Source organism: Trachymyrmex cornetzi, unplaced genomic scaffold (assembly GCF_001594075.2).
Source record: "Trachymyrmex cornetzi isolate Tcor2-1 unplaced genomic scaffold, Tcor1.1 scaffold266, whole genome shotgun sequence".
NCBI lineage: Eukaryota > Metazoa > Arthropoda > Insecta > Hymenoptera > Formicidae > Trachymyrmex > Trachymyrmex cornetzi.
Genome location: NW_017297334.1, coordinates 2,346 through 29,470, shown reverse-complemented (window position 1 = coordinate 29,470; position 27,125 = coordinate 2,346). Strand labels below are relative to the sequence as shown.

The 27,125-nt window shown below is 33.8% G+C and overlaps 1 protein-coding gene across 7 annotated transcripts in view; it reads right to left on the bottom strand.

Annotated features, from left to right (window-relative positions):
• Window positions 1–26,924, bottom strand: part of LOC108761828 (peripheral plasma membrane protein CASK) — a 165,995-nt gene extending 139,071 nt beyond the window's left edge. For 6 of the 7 annotated variants that reach the window (XM_018508564.1, XM_018508566.1, XM_018508569.1 and 3 more), the window contains exons 1-5: window positions 26,750–26,924; window positions 26,462–26,584; window positions 25,207–25,393; window positions 24,370–24,491; window positions 22,053–22,232 (exon numbers count right to left, since the gene is read on the bottom strand). In XM_018508564.1, coding sequence (XP_018364066.1) covers window positions 22,053–22,232; window positions 24,370–24,491; window positions 25,207–25,393; window positions 26,462–26,584; window positions 26,750–26,902 — 765 coding nt within the window. In that variant the 5' untranslated portion in view covers window positions 26,903–26,924. The remainder of the gene's footprint in view (window positions 1–22,052; window positions 22,233–24,369; window positions 24,492–25,206; window positions 25,394–26,461; window positions 26,585–26,749) is intronic. The other variant, XM_018508565.1, reaches the window with a different exon arrangement.
• Between the last annotated feature and the right edge of the window lie 201 nt (window positions 26,925–27,125).

The following is a 27,125-nucleotide window of genomic DNA, read 5'->3' as shown; positions in this document are numbered from 1 at the left end:
TATATATATATATATTTATATATATAATAAATATATAGAATAGATACTTGCAGTTTATTTAAACTTAAAATAACTATTATTAATTTTATTACGACAGTTACTTGCATGTATCCACGTGTAGTCGAACATATGATAAATGTATATATGTGTCAAACATAATCTCTCCATTGCATAATATATATTTTACAGAAGATGAACAGCATCCATTTTTTTATTTACATTTGTAAATACGACTCTGCGATTTACCTTATTAAATAGGTCAACAGTATTTTATAATTTAGACACGTAATTTATCTCATTATATAACAACTCCGCTCTGATATTCAATAATCAATCAAAAATCTGATTAAATCCGCTTCATTCGATAATTAGTCAAAGTTCATTAAAATGTTCGAATATGAATCGCTTAAGAAAAATTCAATTTACTCTTTAACAATTTAATTACACTCTTTATCATCGTTTTGCAAAAAAAGAATTTTAATATTTAACAGATATAATAGAGCGTAATAAATGGAAGAGAGAGAGAGACGTTGTAATATTTTGAGTACAAACTAAGTACTTTGTAGATATATTATAACGAAGTACGCGCGTAGACGAAAAATGTCGGTTCGTTTAAGCACAGACTTTTCCTCTTTGAAGTGTTTGAGGCACGCTCAGGTGCTGTGCTCACATACATTTCATGATACTAGAAATTTCAAGAGTACTTGTTCGTACAGTAAATATCACGATAGCGACAACGCTATGATAATTTACGATCGGCACTTGCAATGGCAAATATTATAAAAACGGAACTTTAACTGAAACACGTGTGCACAAGGCACACATTACAGCAAAAACAAAATTATGGAAAATTTATGCATGCTGGATTATGTATAAGCGCGAGCAACAATTTTATCATGTAAATATCTGAACAAATTACCAGACAGAATTTTATTTCCACTGCCAAGCTTGCTCTTAACTGCTACAGTGTATTTTTCTTAAATTATCGTTTATATTTCAAATAAAGCAGATTTATTATATGCAGCTGCATTGTAATATGCGTGTGTACGTGTGTATATGTATGTCTAAATAAGCTCGTAACTTGTATCATCGTAATTATGATTACAGCACACTTATTACCTGCATCCTAAATTTCAATGAAGCCAAATATTATGCAAAAATTAATTGGACACGCTTTGTTCTCATTTTCAAGCATCGTTACCCTAATATGATTGCGTTTTTATTTTACGAACATTGTATTCTTTTGATGACCAATTTTATGGTTCACTTCAAGTTAAATGGAAAATTATTATATTATAAACGGCATAATGTTAAAATTAAAATTCCCTAGATATATTATATATTGTATATTAGTACATCACAAAAAATTTATTTAATAAAAAAGGGAAACTAAATAAATTCTTTTCTGTTATTTTTTTGCAATACAGAACGTTTTTCCGCCTTGATAACACTTGGATAAAATATTCTGATTATAGTGATGCGAAATATCGTTCAATCATAATTATAGTTAAATAAAGTATTATAACCAAGATCTTTCTTTAGACTATTTTCCGCAGACTAGCACAGAAAACGCATTTTCTTGTCTAAATCTTAAATCACGAAAACTCGAGCGCGGAACCGAGATAATGATGATTAATTAACTTTTGCTTTTATATATCTGATATTTAAATCTCAGATAAAAGATAATTATTTTGATATTCTGCCGAGAATGCACCTAAAGAATAAAATAATCACGTAAATTAAAAACAAAATATAACGTCACTTAATTATCATAATCAGTATTACGTTAATCTTATCGGATTTAGATGTCATTGTGTAATAGTTTAAGGATTTAAAGATTTATTAACAGAAAGTGTTGTGGTTTAAAGCAGAAAAGAAAAAGCAGAATTTTGAACCGCATACATGTACGATTTTAATCGATTAAGGAATATCCAAAACTATAAAGTGATTGTAAAACTGCAATTATGATAAATTTTAACTGCAGAGTCAAACGTTATAAAACTATTGTCAAATTGAGAACAAAATAGTGATCTCCTGGAAAATAAGTGAGAATGTGCAAAATATTTAAAAAATAATTCACTTTATCTCACATCAAAGACACGATGTGACAAAGACATGTTATTTCCATTCAATATCATAATACAAACTATGTGAAAAATACTGTGACATTTGCCAGAAAACTAAAGAGAATTAATGATCGCGTGGTTCGTAAATCGAGTTTGATTACTTTTACGAAAAATTTTACAAATTTTACATACAATGCGAGAAAAATAATCAATACGCTACACATGTGGTAGGTACAGGATTTCGTAGAATTAAATCGGAAAGCGTAATATCCAATTAAACTAGCAACTTTTTGACCTCGTAACGAATTATTATTTACGCAACGCATATACGAGAGAAAAACGATCTAATACTTATATAAATAATTAGACGAAAAACCCTCTCCTCTCCGAGAGTACGTGCCACCGACTATCTGGGTTAATTAATCTTCCTCCACGTCGACCGACCGTTGACCTCGCGAACGAACATTAATTACCTTGATATTTTGCCGATGGTACTCCTTCGTGTGCGCGAGATAATATTTGTAGACGTGCGACGGTAAGGATCTCTTGGTCTCCTCGCCGATCCATCGGTGGGTCTGCTCGAGACCGGGCGGTTTCGCGATGCGTGCTCCTGGAGAGCGTTGACCGAGCGATCCACCGGGCGAACCTAGGCGAACCACGCTGGCTGATCTGTTGAGATAACCGGTCGACGAGCTCGGTGGCGGATGAGTGTGATAATAAGGATTTGAGGCCGGTCGGCCATCGGCGATGTCAACGTCGCGACGACGCGGCGATAGCGCCTCGAACGACCGCTGCCGCCGTGGACGTTCGTACCGATGATATTCCTGATGATATTCTGGATAATGCTCTTGATGATAATCCTGATGGCGTTCTTGATGGATATCCGGGTGGCATTCGTGACGGCGTTCCGGTTCCCGGACGGACGGATACGAGTAGAGCGCCGGGCGTCGCAGCACGCAAGGCTGCAGGCTCAAGACCGGCCTCTGGCAGATTCTGCATGGCGGACAGAACTGCGGCGTCCACGTGTGATAGCAGCATCCCGGCGACCTGGAGCCAAGCGGGTCCCGGGTCGCGGGGTGGTTCATGACGAACCTCACATTGCATTAAGCACGCGACCTTCCTCTCCCAGCCGCCGGCACGTTGTGCGTGGCACGTTGTCGTTGTTGCGCGAGCGGCTACATCATCGTCGTCATTGTCGTCACTTTGGTCACGCGTAAAGGACGGATGATAACGTGGCGTGCAGGCATAGCGACATAGTGGTATAGCCTTACGCGTGGTCCATCATTGCCGAACGCGTAAACTGCGTTCAACATAGTTCACATAGTGATGATCCAACTTGGATCCGATCGATTGATGACACACGCGTCACTCGAGATATCCGCACGATTCACTTGAGAATTTTCTCACTCGCGTGAGGAACTAATATTTATTTTCCACCCACGTAACTAAAGAAAGCGAAAAAGAAGATCGGTATTTGTATTGAATGCGAACGAAATGAGCAGTGGAAAATTTTTCTAGTAACATCATCTATACGGAAAACGCGACGATAAAAGTTATAGTTGTGGAATTATCAATAATTTTTTTTAAATTAAAATAACCGTAACGATCGTTCGTTACTCGCATGGTCGTAAGTTCACTTCGCGTTAAATATTGTTTATTGTTTGATATACAGATAATGACTTTATTAGCATTAATTAGCATTAATCGTATCTGCGTATGTGTGAGATTACGGAGGATAGTCAGAATTGGAGCAGCATGCGTTGGTGACTCTATCTCAGACCTGCCTCTCTCTCTGAATATCACGACTCTTGGCTTAACACTAACCAACGCAGCATGAGTACCAAACTTGCATACCGCTACATGCAAACTTCTAATGTCTTTAGCGTGCATCTACATACAACGGCTTTATGTAAACAGGAAGACCTCGAGAATCGCGCAAGTGGTAATAAAGACCTGCACACAACAACACAACTGCAGTTCGCTGAAAGGATAGAGTGACACCAAGAGAAACTGAGAGAGAGAAAGAGAAAGAGAAAAGCTTGTGAATTGTATGTGAAATCTATGTGAATGCTATGTGAAATCCAACAGAAGGGTACAATAACAATACCGAGGCGGTCATTTTAATGTACTGAAACTTTGAGGTCGCCCAACATTAATGCCTAATTGTTTCGCGTAATTTAAAATTGTCAAAAGGACAGAACGTACTTATAATATAAGTAGTACATAGAACTTCAGACAGTTATGGGTAATGTCAATCTAAATTAAGTACAAGTAAATTTTATATATTTAATGCAACTGTGTAACGGCATAATCAAGAACAAGACCAGCATGAAATTTCATCCGACAACAAGAACTGCAATATAGAACATTATACTTTATTACGTAGAATACATAATAAGACTTTTAATTGGCAGACTTATTACTTATATTACTTATATTTTAGATTCGAAGACTTTGTATTCTGTACAAGTGATTCCGGGACTATATATATATTATATATATATATTTCGCAATAAACTACGAAGAAAATTAAAGACAAAAAGCTGTGCAAAGTGCTGTGTGATGTCAAAGAAAAGACAAAGACCCTGTATCCTAGTTTCTGTGATATTTCATGCGAAGTTAAATGGTAATCTGCATGTGAAATGGTAATTTGAAAGAGGAAACTCGACGATACGAAAGCTTATTAAAGACAACTAATAATAACATATTAGTTAATAATAATAATATGTAAATATACGCAAGCATGAATTATTGTTTATACACATGTGGATTATTGGTAGTAATTAGTACTTAGTTAGATGCAAATAAATGTACTTCATTGTTATAATCTCGAGATTAGAATGAACGCATAACATTAAAATACATTTAATCGTAGACTAATTTATATAATTCCCACGTTCTCTCTATAATTCCCTTAACGAAAGAAATAGGTATTTGACTCTACTGCTCGCCCAGTTCTTTTTTAACATAATTAAAAACTACTCGCGTGGAGTGTTTCTAACATCCTAACATTATATCTCAATTTTCATTCTTCTGTTTGATGATTTATAATTAGATAAAAGTTGATTATATTCTATACATCTTTCAGGTAAAGATAAATGCAAAATATTTTTTTAATTGTGAAACAACTTATGCTAACAGATTACAATATTCACACGTTTAGCGAATTTATAAAACTAAAGTGACTTGGACACATCCCACAGGAATAATAAAAGGTTAATATTAAAGCAAAGACGTGTAATTTAATTATAACTTAGTAAAATTGAAAAATTTCGTAGTTGTTGAGTTCTAAAAAATAGCTCTTTAAGAAACTTTAATTATATTTTATTTTTTCACAAGCGGAGTAAAAAAAGAATAAAAAGTGTATGAAATAAAATCGGTCAGTTTTAAGAATTTCATAAGAATCACGGGATTATTGTTCAATTGAATTGATTAGACGTTTACTGAGAAATTTTTTTTATCTTACTGATTGCTTATTAGTTTGGCTCTAATTTGGGACGTAATATAAAATGAGTTGCGATTATGAAAAAGAAACGAATAGATTTTGGAAATATTTCGCTCGAGTAAAATCCAAGACAAGATGTAACAGCATCGCTTTAAGGAATGATCGAGAATCAACATAGCGAGATCGAAGTGAAAAAGATACATGCTCACGTTGAATACAAAATAGTATGTTATATTATGCGCTTTCCAGCCATGATGCTCAAAACTTGTATCACGTACTGATGTTTGTGTAGCACAGAAATTGGATGCGCAACTTGCATGTTAGAGAGGATTGCAGTTACTGCGAGTTAAAATAAAGCTGCGAAGCGTCATTTTACGGATGGCTTATGTTTGTTTTGAAAGGTTTCGAATAAACTAATAATGGCAGAGAAAATGATCATATTATAATTATTAATTAAATAGTTTGAAGACAATCTACGTATCTATATATTTTTTTAAATCGATTTCAAATATAATTTTATATATCTTGTCTCAAATATTCGTACTTGTTTTGTATTGTTTTCTAATAAAGAATGCATCAATAATGTAATAAAAATTAGCAAATAAATTCTTAATTTTATTCTTTTTCAAGAGAGAAAAATATTACAGCCAACGCCTCGTAAAAAATATCGTATGTATTCTAAACGTTGAAATGCTACGATACATTTACTCTTTGTCTTGCAATTCCTACGACAGTTTCCACCGTCGTGCATTTTTGCGACCTTTTCCCTGTACACCAGCATGCACTTTTGTATTTCCATTTGCTTAAATTCTCATTCCGCAATGTCTCTCTTTTCTACTACGCTCTTTCGCTGTTTCCTTCGTGACGGTCAAGACCGAGTTTCCGAACAGAGCTTCTATAGAATTGGCAGTATCTCAAAAGTTCGCCTTTTCTTTCTGAGTTTTTACTTTGTACACACAAAATCTTGTAAGGCCGTACATATCCGCATTATCATAGGTAGTGTGAACTCACTCGTTTCTTTCTTATAAAGAAGTAAATTTTGTACAAGGTATAACATGGCATATAAATTACACAATGTAGACGGTGCATTTTATAATAAACAAGAAACACTGTTTATGCCTTCTATGAGATGAAAAGTAGCAAGCCTTCCTATGCAAAATGTAGTCTGAAATATGTAGTACAACATAAAATTGAATTGCGTCGTAAGTTTCGTTTTAGTAAGCGGTAAATGGATAATCATTGAGCAAATACGGAATAATAATTCAAAATAGAAAACTTGTAAAATATTAGAAAGCGTGGCTTTAGTAGTACAACCAATCTTGATGCGTAAACAGAAACGACTTTAATCTTAAACAGTTGACGTATTCAAGCAAAACATGAAAACATAATGTAAAAAAATACACATATAGTATTTTTTGCATATATAGTATTCCTTGCAAAATATACGAATTTCCTTTTCTTATTTTTATATAAAATTATAATTACTGCCAGAGTATGCATGTTCAGATAAAATAATCAATATATACTATCTACATCTAAAACTACAGTCGGGCAAAGCCGACTCCTGTTAAAGCTGTCCTATTTAATTGCTCGACTCAATTCGGTGGTTAAAGCCCGAAGAAATAGCGCTCCATTACGTATTCAGACTAGTAATTTCCTAGCTAAGCAATCTCATTCTTCTTACTTACAAATACCATTGGTTTGTTAATTGATTGATACAATCAAGGTATCAAAGAAAAATACATAGATGTGGACAACATTATTTAAATCTATCCTCACGGTCAATTTAAGTTTTATTATTTCTGCGCATGTGATCAACAATGCTTTAATAATTTTATGTGTTTTTCCATCTTTATCTGGGTTCATCCCAGGTATTACATCCGTATTATCTCGAAAAATCGAATCCCGCAATCCCTTTAGGCGTTGACTCGACTAATCGACGAAAGTGGATGTGGGATAACTTCATCAGGTGGAGAAGTATCGGATTATTCTGAAAAAAGAGACGTAACTAGAAGCTACAGGATTTCCCGTGCATTTACATACGAATCCAATCTCGACACAATATGCAATATCGTCCTCCGTCAACTGCCAGATCTTCGTTTCGCCACATATCCTTCCCACCCCACTTCCGCGCACGTGACGTTAGTCATATTGATTCACGAATCGACACACATATATCTATAACTTTTCCAGCGAAAGAATTTCTTCTTCAAAAATCGTACGCCGTCACATCGTATTACATTCGATTAGCATCGTCAAATCTACGGTGTGATTGGTTTGCCAATTAAAAGTCTTGTGCGAGACATCATTTTCTATATTACGTAACAGTGCAACGTTTCGTATCACAATTCTTGTCGTACCGACTGAACTTTCGTGCTAGTTTTGTTTTTGATTGAACGCGTTGGAACAATGCCGACCAATCCTGTCGAGATGAATGCCAAGTTTCAACGATAAAGTTTCAAGTCGAGCGAGAAATTTTCTTTCTAGACATTAGATATCGCACCTCGTGCTCGCGTTACAACTATACACATATCATCTTTCAACGAATGTCCAAAGCTCACGCCACTACCTCGGCGATTTAAGCACTATCGACTTTAACTTCACGTAATTGATTGAACAATCACTGGGCATCATGATTATTAAATTAATGTAATTCGTTACGGAATAATGCGACATCAATTATATAGATGGTATTAATTGCTATACTATTAGCAACTCTAATATAACGATACTATTATATTAAAGTAAGTAGCCCATTTGTACAATAAATAATTGCATTCATATCATAAATATACGTCTGCATTTTCAAATAAATGTTTGGATAATTTAAACGTGAACGTTTGACGTCATTAATATAATTGAGTACTATATACGAATTTATTACACCTACAATAACATATGTGTTCGATAGTAAACAAAAATCACAAAAATCACAGAAATCCCAAAATACATGACATTTTGACTATAATTTCTATTCCGTAGGTTAAATAAAAATAGTTATGTGGAGGTAACAAGAATACTTCCCAAGGTCGAATAAAATAGTTTTTTAGCCTTACAAACGAGATCGTAAAATATCCTTTTCTATACCCTGGAATGCGATAAAAAAAGTGCGTAAATTTTATGAAAAAAAGTATGAGTCTGTAGAGGATACGGAGGAACCAAGAAACTAACAATAAATAAGACTGTTGAGAGAAACGCGCGGAGAAATAAGTCTGTGGTAAATGTAAAATCATTGAAGGGAGAAAAATAGAAAGCCGCTTAAGAAGAGGCTTGCTGTGTATTGGCCACCTACCGTTCTTTTACATTAACGATTCCATCAATTCACTGCACATATACACACACATACAAACTCACACATTCTCTGAATTTGCGCTTAATTCCTTTCCATTCTCAAAAATCTACCACTCGCCATGCATTCCATCTTGCCGCCATTAGTCATCCGCCCGCATCCTCGTACCTCCCTATACAAAATTCAATCAATGCACATAGCGTGCAGGAGAGCTGGAATTGTGCAAAATTCTTTGTACTTTTTACTTTCACGAGACAAAAGAATCCGGCGAAGAAATTATTTTGTTACTTCATCATTCATTTTACATTGCGTTTTATTATACTTCGTTTACTTATTCTATTTTATTTACCATAGTTCTACTCATTTTGTTAGTATTTAGTGATTTTTATTAGTTTTATTTAACTCTATAAGTTACATGATATGTGTAGGTACTGTTTTATTTGTTATCGATTATTCAAAATTAATAATGAAAAAAATTTGGGGAAACATTTTATAGAATTTTTGTCTCAAAAATTATATTTTTATTATAAATATATATTTTAATTTAAAAGAGTAATCTATAGCAATAAAATAGAATATTTAAACTTGCTACGAAGCAAAGCACAAAACAAGAATATTTATGAAAGAAATAAAACATGTCAGGCATGAAGCGGATTTTCCATCTAGGAAACGAAAATATATGTTATTCTTCGTTAATAAAGATTTACTTTCGGAAACATATTGCCTATTACGTTTTATCCCACTTTTAGACACGCTTGGTTCACTATGCATAGCGTTTTTGACATGTCATTTAATTTACTAGAGAAATGATAGTAGAAAACAAAGAACACTAATAACTGAATAAAACGCAACTTAACTTTAAAAATACAGAATTCGGATCGATGAGAGTTGAGAGTTGAGAATTTTCCCGCTCTATCAAGCAAACGCGACGATAGAAAACAGAACTCATCAGACTAAAGAAGCTGCGCGTTATACAGTTGACTAACCACCACACGACGAACTTCGGCTGCAGGTAATTGGCATTTCCGGACAATTGCAAAGTTTCAAATATTACAATTCGCGAAGGTAAAAACACAAAACTTTTTATTTAAAAAAATCTTTCGATGAAATTTACGTTGAAAATATAATTCAAGTTTTTTTTTATCTCTGTTATATATCATAGTAATTTATTGTGATAATTAACAACATATAATACAAGCTATTTATTTTCTCGATTATATTAATTCGTATAGCTATTTGTATCAGCTCGGTAATAAAATATAAAAATATATGATTACAAAATAAAAACAACTTAATAAAATGAAATCCAATTACAACATAAATTATAAATTATTTAATTTTAGAAATTAAAAGTATTTTTGACAAATTAATCAATGAACATTATTAAACATCTTTAAAAAATTTTTTTTGAGATTTATATGTGAACAAAATATAATTTAAAAAACAGAATATAATTTAAAATTTAATTATATTATGTTTTTTATTTCAGAAAAATTGAAATTCCAATGCAACCTTCCAATTATAAAAAATACAATTAAAATGATCTTGTACATTGTATATTTTCAAAGCCAAAAATAATAGTAACATTTATTAAAATGTATCAGACATTTATTGCGCTACTTCGATTTTATTGATTCGATTTTTGATGGGCTTTGTTAACAATAGTAACGACAACAATTTCTAGTTTGTACCAAAGAAGATAAATTCGAGTACGACAATTCCGACGTGCATACGATATATATGCGTTCCATGTTTTATACACTCGTGTACAATCGGGCTAACTCGGGTTTCGCAAACTGCAAAAATCTGTCGCCGATGTCAGTAACACCGGGTGTAATCCCTAGACCCCTTCAGACAAAGTAGTACGATAAAATCAAGCCGCCACCGCCTTATAAATAAATCAATTATAACAAAAGCGAGCACAATTTAAAAGGTAACGATTAAAGAAACGAGATTGGACAAATATGATTAGGCTGTTTGAGGAAACCGCAAAATTATTGGTTTTCATTCAGCAAAGACTTCTGCCGCGATCATTTATCAACGGTCGCGACCACCGGCAGCTAACGAAACGTCGTCGGCAAGATTGCTGCCACCAACGACACGGACAGATAACTTCATTTGTACACTCTGGTTGAAGCAGTTTGCCGACGACGGAAAAACGTATGTGTACTTGTTTATTTGTGCTAGTTGAGAAAATGGCACGTATGGGTTTTTTTACGAAACTTTGCATGGATGTCACAATGATAGAATGTCAAACGGATTGACACTGTTTGACATTTCACGAAACAGGCAAATAACAAAATGGGAGGAAGATGATGTAATTTTTTGTACTGAATATATTCAAGTAATTTTAATATATTATAATCTATTTTTTATTTTCATTTGTATACTCTATATACATTATATCTTTTTCCATAACAATGCAAGAAATAAAAATTATTTCGATGATAAGAAAAATACCTATTGACACAGAAATCATGTAAACTCCGTAGAAATCAAATTATTACATATTAAAGTAATATAATATGATATAATTAAATATTAGATATATTTATATCAATCAAATTCCCATTAGTAAATAATTACTAACAATAAACAAAGAGATATATATCTAAATATATTCGGTTGTCATTCATTCATATACGTGTGCGTTATAATCGATACTCTCTTTTATAGTGTATAAATAAAATAACTTTGTAAGTTTGTTAAAAATAGAGCTATAATGAAATCAATGTCCTAGAAAAGTTAATCTTTCAAGTTATGCCAAAGGTTATATATTATAGAAGATAGGTTATATATTATAGAAGACAGTTTCAAATTAGACTAATAATTATTACAATTCTTTAAAAAAGAAATAAGAAAACTATTTGTGTCATTATCTTTTTCCCATTTGTACATATAATGCACGTTACGCGTGAGCGAGTCACGAAACGAACGTCACGCAAATCCTTCGAGATATCAATAGTTTCATCACTTAAACTCCGAGAGAGGCAAATAAATTATATATCAATCCGAAGTTCAAATCAAACATCGAATCAGTTGAATAAGATTATGATAAAATCGCGGAGTTACTAGGCAACCATGTGCCGGCAGATGCGAGTCAACCGGTTGGGAATCGAGCTACACGATTAACGAGCTGAAACGATCTATAGCAGTGGGATTCTTGACGCTAGGTCAGCATAAAATCCGTGAATGAGAAAGATCAGCAGCCGCATGAGCTGAGATCAGCTCCAATCTATATGACGCGATGTATATTCAGAGTCGTTCACTAAGATGGAGGAGTGACGTAACGCACATTGAGAGGGTTGATCTGCACCGTGTCGCGGCACTCTCGCGCGGTACCGGGGCAGAGAGCACCAAAGTATATCACTAGGGTAACACACAGAAGCTGCCGCGCTTGCGATTAGCCGGCGCGGCGCCGCGAGTATAGTGGAGGGTACTGTTATGCTCGCGAGAGGTCGGGTCGGGGATGACTACACTACTGGGCTGTTTACGGATGGCGCGCGGCCGCGACACGAGCACCTCCTCCGCGAGACTACCCTTCGCGCGCGATCCGCGACCCCGTCGGTGGTGGCAGCGATCGCGCGGGCCGCGCCGAGACGAGCAAGACCCGTCATCACACGTCTTCAGGTCGCGTTATCAACGAAAAGCGATCCTTCGCCACCTCCACGTGCTGCGCAAGCACGATCGGCTTGCGGCGAGTCCACGGACGTCGTCGTCGTCAACGGAGAACCTGTATGTGTGTGGACCAGAGGGGTGCGGATCGCGTCGCTCGCGATCTACGTTCTGCGGCATACTAGCTCTCCTGCCCTGACGCCCGCCACCCACCCCCGGCTCCAGCAACCCCTCCCGCGACCCTTTCGGGGGCCACCCGCCCCGTACGTCAGATCCTTCCTTTCACCCTCCACCACGGTTCGCTAGTGGTACGCTAGTGGAGCGCCATGCCACCCCCGCATCGGACCGATGCGCGACCGTTTCGCAGTACCGTCAGCGCCGGTAGCTGCCACCACCGGACGGAGTTGCGTACACCACCGGACGATACGGCGCCAATCAATCGTGATCCAGTTTCAAGCCTGGCGGATACTTTCTTCCGGCTCGCTCGTTCAACTGCCCAAGTGGATCTTGCGAAAAGTATTAGCACTCTGGGAACATTCCCGCTTTTACAGACTCTTCTAAAGTACTACTAGTATACTAGTGTTTGATTCGGCACACATTGTGATATATGAAGCGAACTAAATTTAGTGAATGGTCTGCCAGATGCGAATATAAGACGTCTAATTAGGAAAAGTTGTGTACTTTGCTATATTTAAGAATAAGTAATAAATTTCTCGATTTAAGTAATATAAAGTAATATAAAGTTATACAATATATAATATTAAGTAATATAAAGTTTACATCCCTATTACATTTTTGCGAAACAAACTAATTCAGGATTAATGTCAACGGATTATTCTAATGTTATTACGTTGTTATACGAGACCGCGAATGTCATGTAGAATCAATATGTATGAATGCAAACGCCATCCCTGCAATATTTGTAATCTCCTTTTATCATATCCTCTATTGTTTGAAAAACATTAATCCTTATAAACCTACACAATCTTCTAAAGAATTTAAATACACAATTTTAAAGACACTATGTCTGATTCTACTTGTATTGTATTTGAGTGTTTTCATTTATCGTAAACTAGACACTATGTCTAATTCATGATAAATGAAAACACTTAAACACAGAGCAATAAATTACGATATATTATATTATTATGTACAAGTAGTTTTCGTCGTGTCTTCTAAAAAATTTATATATACAATTTTTTTTTAGAGACACTATGTCTTTAAAATTGTATAAATTGTTTAAACTCTTTAGAAAAAAACACTATAAAAACTACTTGTACATAATAATATAAATATATCACAATTTATTGCTTTGTACTTGAGTATTTTCATGTATCGCGAATTAATTAATCACTTTTTGTAGTAATTAAGATAATAGCAAGGCTTAAAAGATTATTGAAATTGTAATATCCAACAATGTTTAAATTTATGGATGAGTTGTTAAAATTTAATTAATTCAATAATTTAATTAAAGTACGTTTTATGTTTAATTTAAATAAATGTAACTCTGCGAAATTTTTAATAAATGTTCCTACAATTTAAAAACACTCCTAAAATATCTTTTCTTCGTAAAGGCTAAATAAACATATAAGTTTTAGATAAACATATAAGGAATATCATTTTGTACTGTTTTCCTTCTACAAGTTCGCCCAACCAATGCAATAGGATACTTTAGAAATGTAGTGAAGTCTATGAAATTCTAAATGAAGGTATTGTAGTTGCAATAATCTTCTCATAAATTTTTAACTCATAAATGGAAGTCGACTAATACTATTTTTATTATTGATATAGAGTTATGAATACATAAATATTTCGTTGTGAAAAAAGAACTTTTTATATTATAGATTATTTCAGAATTAAATAGTTATATACGTGTCTCAATATTAAAATACTTGATAAAAAAAATTCCCCATCATGTTATAAAATTAATTTTAATAACATTTTGTCTTGTGCTATTGTCTAATAATATAAGTAAAAATATGTATATATATTTATTTATATCGGTTTTATCATATAATACATTAAGGCTTTTTCAATATCAAGTATTTTGTAATATAATAGAAATAACTAATTAACTTTGAGATAAAAATTTGTTGAATGTCATGTCACGATTCCACTTCAAGTAAAAATTAAGCTACAATATTATATTACTACAAAAATATTTCTTGTGTTTCTATTGTTTTTTTCTACACACATAATGTATGTATATATTAATAAAATCTCTGAATATTATTTTCTTGCGACAATTTTTATGGTATTTAATTCTGAAAAAATATATCTATGTATATATAAAAGTACAGAATTTAAATTTTAAAAGCAATATTTAAAAATAAAAAAAAGAAAAAACTTACCTAAATATGAATTTTTATTTTTTCCTTATTGTATTTTATAAATATTGATTTTTATTTTTATTATACATAGTCATATATGGAAAGAAGATTATATAAACATATCTTAATCTTCATGAGATACATGGGTACATACATATAGAAAGGAGACTAAATAAACATCTCATTCTAATCTTCATCATTCACAAGATACGAATATAATTACAAAAAAATTTAGAAAAAAAAGGTTCATATATAAAAAGTATTTTTTATGTATCATGTGAATGTATTTTACTTCTTTGTCTGTTTCGTTTTTATTATTCATTTATCAATTGTAAGAGAACTTTTATATCTAAGAGAACTTTTAATCTTAATTTTTTTATCATATAACAACAACCAAAGGAAGAAATATTAAATTTACACATCAAGTAGTTTATAAGATTTAAGATTATTTCATTGTTACATTTATCTATATGTATGCATATATCAATGCAAATTCAAATTTTTGTATACTACAATAATAAAAAAGTTTTGATTTTTTAAATATTATTTTTTAGCATTGATTATTTTATACATCTTATTTGTGTAATATAGGATATAATTTTCAATCCATTGTCTCAAAATTAAAAAGTAATTTATGATAAAAAATAATTTAGCACTCACCGGTACAATGCGCAGCAGCGAAGTTATAATAAACATTAATCTGTAAAATACAAATATATTGATGTTACAATAAAATAATTAATATTAAAAAAAATTACTGCACGTATTAATTCCTATTTTAAATGAATCTGTAATAAACTCCATAATGTGTCAAATAATTTTTTTTTATGTGAACTTTCACAAAACTTTTCTAAAGATTTATATGAGAAATAATACATAAATAATAAACTACTCACCTTAAAGTTGCTCCGCCATTGCCCGATATCTCCCAAATGGTCCCAGGATCTCTTCTTCCTCTCAAACTTCCTTGTCACACTTGCTCATCGCACTCATTCGCGAAAGAGGTTAACTACAATTGTGGGTTTACTTTGTACGGCACTCCCGACACATCTTGATACATCACGACGTAACAATAACACATGTGAGAAAAGAGTAACTGCGCGAAACGAGAGTAAACAAGCTACGAACATTACTTGACTCCCGTAACGTTCCGAGTTCCGAGCATCGAGCAATCGAGACACTAACGGACGAAATTTCAAACGGCAAGTACGAGTTGCGTAGCCAACTTCACTCATCGCGCCGCGTCGCGGCACTGCCATAAGCTGCGTTCAAGCAGAAAACGCAGCTTTGCAACCGTTGTAAAATTCTTTCATAGAATTGGTCTTGTTTTTAGTAACTTACTGTATAAACTAATTAATCATATTAAAGAATCGTACAACAGTTGTGCAAAGCTGCTTTTTCTGTTAAACGCAGCTATGTTGTTTCTACCAATCGCACTTTCGATAATTTCATGGTAAATATATGATACGCGCTATGAATATACGTTTGTGGTTTGAAATTATCTGGCGTTGCAAGATCTGGCGAGCAAATCGATATACGGTCTAAAATTATTAAAGATGAAAACGTTCGTGGAAGGCGTCACCTGCGAATACGACGATTTGCCACGAATCGTCTTCCAATCGAATTTTGCGAAAGCGTTTCAATGGCCAATACATGACAATAAAAATTTAAATACTGGTTACTTTACTAATTAAGCTGCTCGAAGCCGAACTGTTTCGTGCCTGTACCTCTTAAGCCGGTTTTATAATAGTGTTGTAAGTCGTAAGCCATAAAAAGTTGACCGTTTACAGTTAAATGTAAGAATGATTGATCAATTTCTCACGACACAATTGTACACTGAGAAAAAAATGCTGTTGATTCAATTAAAGTCTACATTACGGGCTGTCACTAACATAAGTAATTAATTCATGTATATTTTTATTGACATAAAGGCTTGATTATTGAAATAATAATTTATGCCATTATGTCAATAAAAATATACTTGAATTAATCACTTACGTTAGTGACAGCCCGTATAATATAGACTTTAATTGAATCAACAGCATTTTTTTCTCAGTCTAGAGTAGGCCTTAATTACAATGTCGTTATATTGTCGTTGCGCATGTATTATCCATACATGATAAAAAACTGCGCAACGACAAAGTAACAATAACGAATTGCCGTTAAAACAGGGATTCTTACATAACGCGTAACGCATAAGAAAATCAATCAATCAGAGTCCTTTATTTCATAAAAAGTAAGGAAGTGAAGGACTTTGGTTCATTTTCTTATGTATCATGCAAGAGTCTGTGTTCCCCGCTTTAGAATTAAACACAATGAAAAGCATATGCAGTAGAAACAGAGAATAAAAGATTTCAACCAGAAATCGTATATACTAGAATGCAAGATTTCTGATAAGTTGAAATCTCTTATTTCCTATTCTATATTGCTTGTGCCTTTTTATTATATTTAAAGCTTTGGCTCAGACACAATGAAAGGAATAAAGAATAAGAAACAAGAAACAGATTTCAACCTATCAGAAACGTGTATTTCGGTATATTCGATTTTAGAGATAAACTGAAATGTATTATTCTTTGTTCTTTTTATTATAGGTCTGTTCTTTTTAGCTAAAGTTCTTGCACGGTTCATTTTTCTTCCTTTTTTTCTCCACGTTAGAAAGAAGAAGGGAAAAGATAAACTGTGCAAAAAATTCAGCGAAAAAGAACAGGCCTTATGTCTGAGTCCCGGACAGAACACAGGCATTGTGAAGTTCTGTAAATGATCGAACAATGCTCAAGTAAAAACTTCATACGATTAATTAAATTTACATGGTTAATTAAAATTGCACGATATAATGAACTTTCAACGTTAATCGCTCGCGGCACGCATGGTATTATATTGTAAAGAAAGAACAACGCGAAGAAAGTAAGTTGAGTAATTTGCGTGGAATCACGATAGTATAATTCGTTCGACATGCGTAAAATTTCCCAAATTAGTGCAACGAAAAATCTTGAAAAGTTGTAACAAATCACCAATACGCAAACGCCGAATTCGTGTTGTGCCATTAACAAATAAAATACAATATAATCATGAATACGTTCTTATATTATTTCACGTTTTCGAAACAAAAACTTGGCGAATCGATAAAAAGTTTAAAATACAGTAGTTATCACTTCGACACTCTTTCGAGTCGTCAATTGTAGGAATTAACTAATCGCGCGAAATTACAATTGTTGCTAATTGTCTGTAGGCAATTTCGAAAAATAACGCAACGAAATACGGAGCAGTTTATACTGCTACCTACTCGTTCCATTATCAGCGTATAATTGCGAATGTAGCTGATAACGCGGTGACCTTACGTAAACAATTCGGCGCTTGCTTGCTAGAGCGGTGACCTTTGTTTGTATTTTATATCTAGGTTGTTCCTTTTACGCCCAATTTCTTCACTTCCAGATAAGTGCGGATAACCTTATCCAGAAGAGATCTCCGTTGTATTCTGGGAGATATCTCTTGAATAAAGTTATCTAGAAATGAAGAAATTGGGCATTAACCGAACTTCTTCCGCGGTTCATCTTTTCCTTTTTTTTTTCTTTAACGTGGAGAGAAAAGGAGGAAAGAGATGAACTGTGCAAGAAGTTTAACTTAAAAAAATAGACTTTATGACACTCTCGGTATGTTGTAACGACAAAGTCAAGGCCGCGTGCCATTCAAAATAATACTTTTTCATCTTACAAATCTATTCACGCCAAATTCTTTCAAATTTTTATTGCTTTTGAATTTTTATTCCTTTTAAATTTCGAAAACGATTTATCACGTATTTTATTTTCCATGTTGCGAATATTTTCCCATCGCTTAAAGCTTCACTTAAAGCCATGATTAATTCTGCTCGATCGAGAATTTTTATTAAACAAAAAAATTAAATCATCTTTTTATAAAAATAAAAATTCGCTGTCAATAATAAAATTGTTAATATCAACTGATTGTTATAAAATATGTATGTATAAATATCTTCAGATGATAATTCGCGTCAGATTTCAGGATGGGATTCTATTTATAATTTATATGTAGCACATTCAACTCACGTATGCACATATTTTAATATATATTTTATGTTTGTACGTATTCTAATTTTCCAAAAGTTTGGTATTACATTATGTGAATGTTTTTCACATTGTACAATATATAAAATTACGATGGAATATTATAATAAATTCTGATACAAATTATATACCTATTGTATAAATTACCTGAAGTAAAATTAGAAAATTAAAAGCAGAGTTAATATTATTTATATAGTAAAAATAAATGACAAATCGAGCTAAGAAATGCGATATTATTGGACAACTTCGATTACTTAAAAAAATATATATATAAAGTACATAAAAATATAATTAAAAAAATATTATAACCAAAATTTTTCATATCAATATTTTCGACCTTTAAATTAATTTCCTAAATTACAGTATTGAATAAATTTTGAAAAACATTTTATGCATAAAAGGAATTCATTGCATAGTTTCTAAAAAAAAAATGCGTTAAGCATTATTTACTAGATGGATAATTTATTATAATTTTTTGTCGTATATATGTCGTATATACACACATGCGAATGCGAAATGTGAATGCATATCATCAATCTTTACGATTCTTCGAAACATTAAGCATATGTTAATTTTTTCCTTGAATACTTGTCGTGATCAGGTTATGTAGTAGAGTAGATGGATCGAGAGCTCTCAGCTTTTTCTATCATGCATTTTAATGTATAGCTCTGGATCAATCCTCTTGCCACAATATTATTTCCTGTCTCAACGAAGCAACAAGTTCTACTTCCTCGTGGGAATCGATTAAATATGTTTTCCTTTTTCTTGGTTTACACGACAGAGATTTAAAAAGTCTTTTCAATTTTGCAACAATTGTAAAGGTAATTACGAAATCGTGTATAAGAAAAAATAACTTCTCTTTATTTAATTGTATTTTATCAATGTATATAACATTTATGGAAATTTAATGTAACTGTTATGATAAACATCTATATATTAAACAACAAATACACACATACTTGTAATCCAAAACGTGATGGTTAACAAACGCAGTTATCCTCGATTCAAAATTAATAAAACGAAGCAAGTTAAATTTTAAGAATAAAAATTTCTCTGACAAACAATTCTTTGGACGTTCATACATGGATAACGATCATTTCTTGCGGAAGGAACGAGCAGCTCCATCAAATCATTCAACATATGTAATTAAATGCACCAGACACTCTTTTATTTTTGCCCGTTCTACTTGTGTCGCTAATCGAAGTAGGGCGCCACATCGATTTTGGTCGTATCCGGAGCGCAATGCCAAATATCACGTAAAAGGGCACAGCCGGGTTCTCCATTTCTCGAGACGCCGATCTAAAATAGGACCAGACAGAAACGCGGACGAAGGCGGAGGTTGCAAATAAATAATGAGCATCGCGCCTCAAGGATAAAGATGGGATTAATAAGGCGCCTAGTAACGAGGGTATACCTATCAGAATGCGCCACGGTCCGTGTAAATCTCGCGTTTCTCGATCTATCTCTCCGCTTTTCGCTCCTTTTCTCTACATTTATCTTACTCCTGCTATAATTCTTTCCCCCCTGTCCGTCCTATCCCGCCCGCAACAGCTACGGGATTTTTAACCGAGAATTTTAACGATCGACCTACATTTCCGCGCCCCATTTACAGTATATTCTACGGTAATGTCAAACACCGCGATAAATATGCTAGCAAAACCAACGATCGCCTCTGTAAGGACAAACAGCAATGCAATGGTGCGGTTAGACGATTATCGGGATACCCACGGAATAGTTTGCGGAAAGTCGCCACAAATCGTCCGATAACGATCAATCTTTTCGCGGATTTCACAGGCTATTTCTTTCATCTCTCTTAGATTTAGGAACCACCAAATATATCTTGCTGTCACATAAATGCATGTAAGTGACACAAATATACATATTTGTGAACATGAAAAATTATTACATCGCACAGGCGTAAATTTTATGGCATGTGTCATTTAAAAGTTATTTTTAACACCAATATATATGTATATATGGAATTGTATGAAAAATATATATGTATAATCTTAAATATGTAGCTATTATAAATATGATATATATATATATATATATGTATAATATGTATAATATTTATATTCATAACGAGATAAATTATATACATATACATTTACCATATGTATAATAAAAGAAACTGCGAATTTTCCATCATAATGCAAATTATTCATTTGTTTGTAATAATCACTATGTAATTAATAAATTCCAGTAATCCAGTAATATTTATCAGAATTAATCACATTTACAAATCATTTGATTTATGTACAGAATATTATGTAACCGTTGTACAATACTGTAACAGCATATTCTGAAGATTAATTAAGTCAAAATAATATAAAATTGTATCATAATATTTCTATGTCAAAACAAATCAAAACCAATTATGATTTCAACACTTTCGTATCAGGATTTTCGATTTTAATTAATATTCAAAATATATCATTAAAATATTACATAATTGTTAATAAAAAGATACACAGAGTGTAGCTTTTCTTTGAAATCAATATCTAGAGGTATTCTTAAGAAATTACTTTGTACCATTCAAGCTGTAATTAATCATCAATATTTCCCCTATTTTCTTATTAATTGAATTCATTCACGTGAGCAATTGAAAAATCGTTATTGATTCATAATGTAATACGAATCAAGTCGTGCCTGATTAACGCTTGGGTTATTACAAACGTGACGCAGTCCATAGCTACCGACGATCGATTTAGCAATAACTGCTTGACGCAACAATGCAATCTCAAACTGTAATTTCCAACATTATGCAAAAAATATTTCAAGTAAGAATTATATTCGTTAATAAATGAATTTATATCAAGAACTATATATAATTAAAATTAAAATGTATTAGTTTCTTTTTTCACACACAAATTTCGACAATTAACTTAGTGTTGTAATTTCCAACATTATGCAAAAAATATTTAAAGTAAAAATTATATTCGTTAATAAATAAATTTATGTTAAGGGTTGATTTAAAATGTACCAGTTTCTTTGTTTACAATTTGCGACAATTTTCTTAATGACGCACAATATATAAGGTAATATATGTAAACAAAGATATGAAACTGATATAAAATCTTCTTTTTTTCATAATAGATTAATAGATATCGCGTTAATTAATAAGTTAAGTTAAAAGAATTAACTTTGTGACGGAAAAGCGGAAGCAAGTTGTTTATTCCATCTGTGCATTAGTTTTCTAATGTTAAATTAATATAACGTACTTACCCTCATATGCGGCTGAACCAATAATTCGTGAAGTTCTCGAAGATCAGCTCTATCGATATTTCTCACCGCCGAATGCTCTGCTTCCCGAAGGATCTCTTCAACGTCACGAGCACGTTGAACCGCATCTGTTTGTGGTGCTCGATACGGTGCTGGTACACGACCTGAGATTCTGTCATAAAGCTAGAAATCAGAAATATCAACATTAATATAAATTTCTCAAATTCTTTTGTTGTTTTTTCATATCATTTATACAAGTAATGTCGTATTTATTTAACAAAAAATAATCGTCGTTACACATTTTCTGAAATTAAAAGTGCAGATTGCAAGATTTCATTTTATTTTTATTAAAATGCTAAAAAATATAACATTTTAATAACTAACGTAAAAAGATTAAAGTTATCTGAGTATTCAAACTTTTCTGTGATTTAATTCCATGCTATATTTACACAAAGTATTCTTATAAAAACGTAGTAAAAAATAAATTTAAATAATAAATATCACATGAGTATAACACAATAAAAAATGAGTGTTTATTAAAGACTGAAAATTAAGAAAATTACAATATTATTAGGTAACACATATACTGAGATTGAAAACAATTTGTAAACAATCCATGACATATTCTGATCATACAGCAATCGCGTTTAAATTTGTGACGATCGGTATTACTTATTATGTACATAAAATTTCGAATTTGCCTGGCAATATTCCTGCTTTATTTTCGGCTCGACCGAATTAATTTACTCACCAGGAGACCCGCGATTTCGAGCAGATCGCCGGCTAGCTCGGCGTCGCCGATGAACATTAACTGACAGAGATGCATCTCTGCTGTATAAACAGTGCACATAAGCCTCACCGGGCTAGGACCACGTGTGACATGGTCCTAGCACGTGGCTCATTCGGCCACGTGACACTTCAAGAACCACCAAAGAACAAGTTTACATTGACACGCGTGTTGGCGCGATAGTGCGATCTCTCGATCGTGCGTGGCATGTTGTTTATCAGGACTCCACAGCAGCCATCTTGCCAGCTCGGAGGTAGCGCTTGCGTGCTTTTCCTCGAAAGGAACGAGAGTGGGCAGCCCGTTCCCGCGGGATATCCTGCAGGGGGTTACATTATCCCTCCACGGTCGGGGGGAACCACTGAGGGAGTCGGGGATGAGTGGCTCCGCTCTCAGTAGAAAAGCTCAAGCTCTGCAGCGACGAAACTCAACCGCGAAAAGGGGGTGCCTTTCAACATGGCTACCGATCCAGGCGAGCCGAAAGATAACAGTTCAAATATATGCGCAAGCGTTTCATGGAAAGTGGGGTGACGGTCGTTACCCGCCCTTGGTAAGAAATAACTCATTCTGTTTTACCCTACGTGTGTACGAAAGTATTCTGTCTTTGCTACTTGCGATTCATTGCAGAAAATTTCGCTGTTGATAAAAATATAAATAATGCAAAAATAATGTCAAGTAATAAAGAAAAGTCCTATTACAAATTACTCATTTATGAAAGCTACGTGAAGAAAAGAATTGTTTGAATAAATAAAAGTGACGCGATTCTTTCTGTTGAAAAAATGTCGAATTAATGAAATAAATAATGTTTTTTTTTAATATACTGGTAAGATTTGTAATAAAATTTAAATTTTTTAGAGTTTTCTTTTTACTCGAATCATATCTTTTATATTTTTAGTTGAAAAAAAGAAGAGATAAACGCACTAAATGTATAATAAAAATTGTAATTTTCATTATGCGAGTACATTCAGCGAATTATATTTTCATAATTAAGACGATATTACCAAGTGGCATTTTATTAACGAATACTATTAAAAAAAAAATTATTTTCGAATTTGCACTGAATTAGAAACAAAACTTTGCTTTCTGAGATTACGCGTGTTTCAATTTTTGACTAATTCTTATGGTAGATAGATAAATTTTTTTTATTTTTAACCTGCACACAGAATCAGAATCATCTCATTAAGATCCAATTGTAGTTACGAAAATTCGCACAACAAAATAAAAATTGAACAAAAATAAAATGAAACAATCGATTATCGCATAAACAGAAGTTACTGTATAATTAAAGTCAATTTATGTTGAATATCTAAAGCCATTAAGGAACACATGCACAGCGATATTTTCGCAATGAATACGCGATAATTCGTACATCTACAATTAAATCGACATTATCTGTCTGATAAGCGAAAAGTTTGAATACTGGGATTTCATAATTCATTGCAATCTTTTAATCATTAATCTTACTCTTTCATTGTCTTAGCCAAGTCGGCATGTTCTTATTATTTTTATATAATTACGAATTGCTGTAAAAAATACCTCTAAGATGACTCGAATTCGATGATCATCAACGGCATTGAGAACTTCCGACCGCAACAGTCTGTCACTTTCCTCAAGAATTTCAATGTCATCCAAGCAATCCGCAATTTCAGCTACAGCGCCTATAACGTAAGAACGTATGAAATATTGATTTTACGAAACGTTATTGATGCATTTGACGATTCATTGTAATTGTAATCTATGTATATAGCGGTAGACAATACTGAGTAATGCTCTCAATTAAACTGGGTTCAGATCAAGCGAGCGAACGTAAACATATATATGTATAAATAAATAATTTATACTCGTAATGCCGTTCCCACTCATTGAGGCAAATTATTCATTCGTGCTTATTTGCGCTCATTTGCTTGGTCTATTAACGTAATGTTCGCGGAAATAACGGAATTTCCAAATTACACGATACCATCGATCTCTCATTGTTGAAATAGTAAGCTATAAACATGTGAACAAAATATTGGCCTATATTATGTTATCATTACTTTTATACTTGTATTGCTATGAAAATATCACGATCAATTAAACGCATGCAGAGTACTTTTGAATTTTTAAAGCGAAGCAAAATTTGACGTTAGCGAAATTCCAGTTTTAACAGCATCTGTTAAAACGCTTTCTCATTTAATTTTTAATATTGTATGTTTCTGATAAATCGATAATTGGAACACACAGATTAAATTCATCCAAATAAAATCTGTTTATCCCCTTCCGCCTTGTAAATTAAATATCTGTCGAAGGGAACACGTTTATCTGCATTGCATTTTGTAATACTTGTACCGTATCAGAGAAATGAAATTCCGAAATCGCTCGCGTTCGATATACCTGTAGTTATCTCGTCATCGCCGACGTCAGAGAAATTGTCGCCATTAGCTTCTGAATACGGAGCATGCCACTTCGACGAGGAGACGGCTGCTTTTACGGCGTCCTTCAGTTTTCGCCTCGCATTGAATTTCTTAAGCTCTTCTATAGTGTCACCTAAATGTATACGGGCTGCACCCTTATCACGATCCTGTAAGTTAAGATCCGTTCATTCGCTATAAAACAATCGTTGTAAAATAAATAATGACCATGCTTTTATTGACAAGGGCACAATGCTGCAAGTGCAAAATATAATGTAGAAAAATATTTCTTCGAGTCATCGACAAATTATCAAACAAAAGAAGAAAAGCTTATTAAATCAGCGCAAATAAATCAAGCGCAAGTCAATCAATCGGCTTAGAAATAAATCAAAATTTGTTCATAGACGTTGCGTGTAGCAACAGCAAACATCGTAAATATCGTAAAGAAAATGCTGAAGCAGCAGCGAAGTGATATGCAATTATTTTCCCCTTCCTGCAATCGGGGCGTATCGCACCGTCATGGAGAAGCGAAAGGAGAGAGAGTGTGTACTTGCTTCCACGAAGTCTACGGGGGTTCGACGAACGTACAGCCATATAAAAAAAGCCCTAAGCAGTGCACACCGAGCGCGAGGTGTACTTTACTATAGTTATTTTCATTAACCGCCCGGAGGCTTCGCTCCCGCTATAGCGATCGATAGCCCAGTTGCACGTGTGTTGCACCGAAGAAGTATGGGGGTGACTCCGCGAGTGTTCCTGCCTTAGGTCACTGGCTAACTGTTGCACCACATAGGTATACCCACACCATACGACGCGCGCGTGCGCACGCACATTCATTGGAGATAATAAGGAGGAACGAGGCCACGTGTATTATATATATATATATATATATAACATATTTATATATGTATATGTATATATTATATATGTGTATATATATATATATATATAATATATGCGTATTACATATACATATATATTTATATTTACATATATATGCATGGCATAATTATAAAAAAAAATAAAATCCGATGTACTATCACCGGCGATGAAACGGAAGCTGCTACATCGATTATCCCTATCAGGAGTAGTGCGGCGTGACGTAGAATGCTGATCGTCACCGAACGCCCGCGCAAACGATTATAATACGTCGGATTAAACCGCGGGATTTCCCCTTCGTGCTCTGTATGCATAGAAGAGTACCAAATAGAAGCACGAACCGCGCGAACCGTTCCACTTACTCTGAGCCACTTATGGTTGAGAACCTCCTGGATGGTGATCCTATGATTTACGTCGGTTGTGAGCATTCTCTGTATGAGATCTTTCGCCGGTTCACTAATGGGATCCCAGAGTGGTGTCTCCATCTGCAAATTCAATTAAAACGGAATTATTCGTCGCGCACCGGAGAACTGCGCGACCCGGATGCGAATGGTTGCGCGGGTAAGCATTATTAAAATTCTCCAACCGCCTCGTTACATCCGGATTAGCGGTGTTAGAAACAACGTAAGATCATAAGACGTGGCGATTACCTGCACCCGCCCTCGACAGATCGCTTCCCGCAGCCTGTCTCGAGATCCGACAAACGGAAGTGTGCCAGTTAGCAAGACGTGTAGCAGCACTCCGGCTGACCAGACGTCACCGGGTTTCCCATACTGTCGCCGTTGGATCACTTCCGGTGCCATGAAGTGCGGACATCCGACACGACCTGCGCGACCAAGAGCGTCGTGAGCGAAAGGGATGAAATGGTTTATGTGACCGGCAGAATGGAAGCATGAGTGATTGCTCGGAAACTTCACAGTCGATCGTTTATACATAAAACGGAACCGTGTTTGCGACAAGTGTAAGAACCGAATTTATCAGCCGAATAAAGGATCTGCGTTTGATTTTCCCTCGAGATTTTACGAT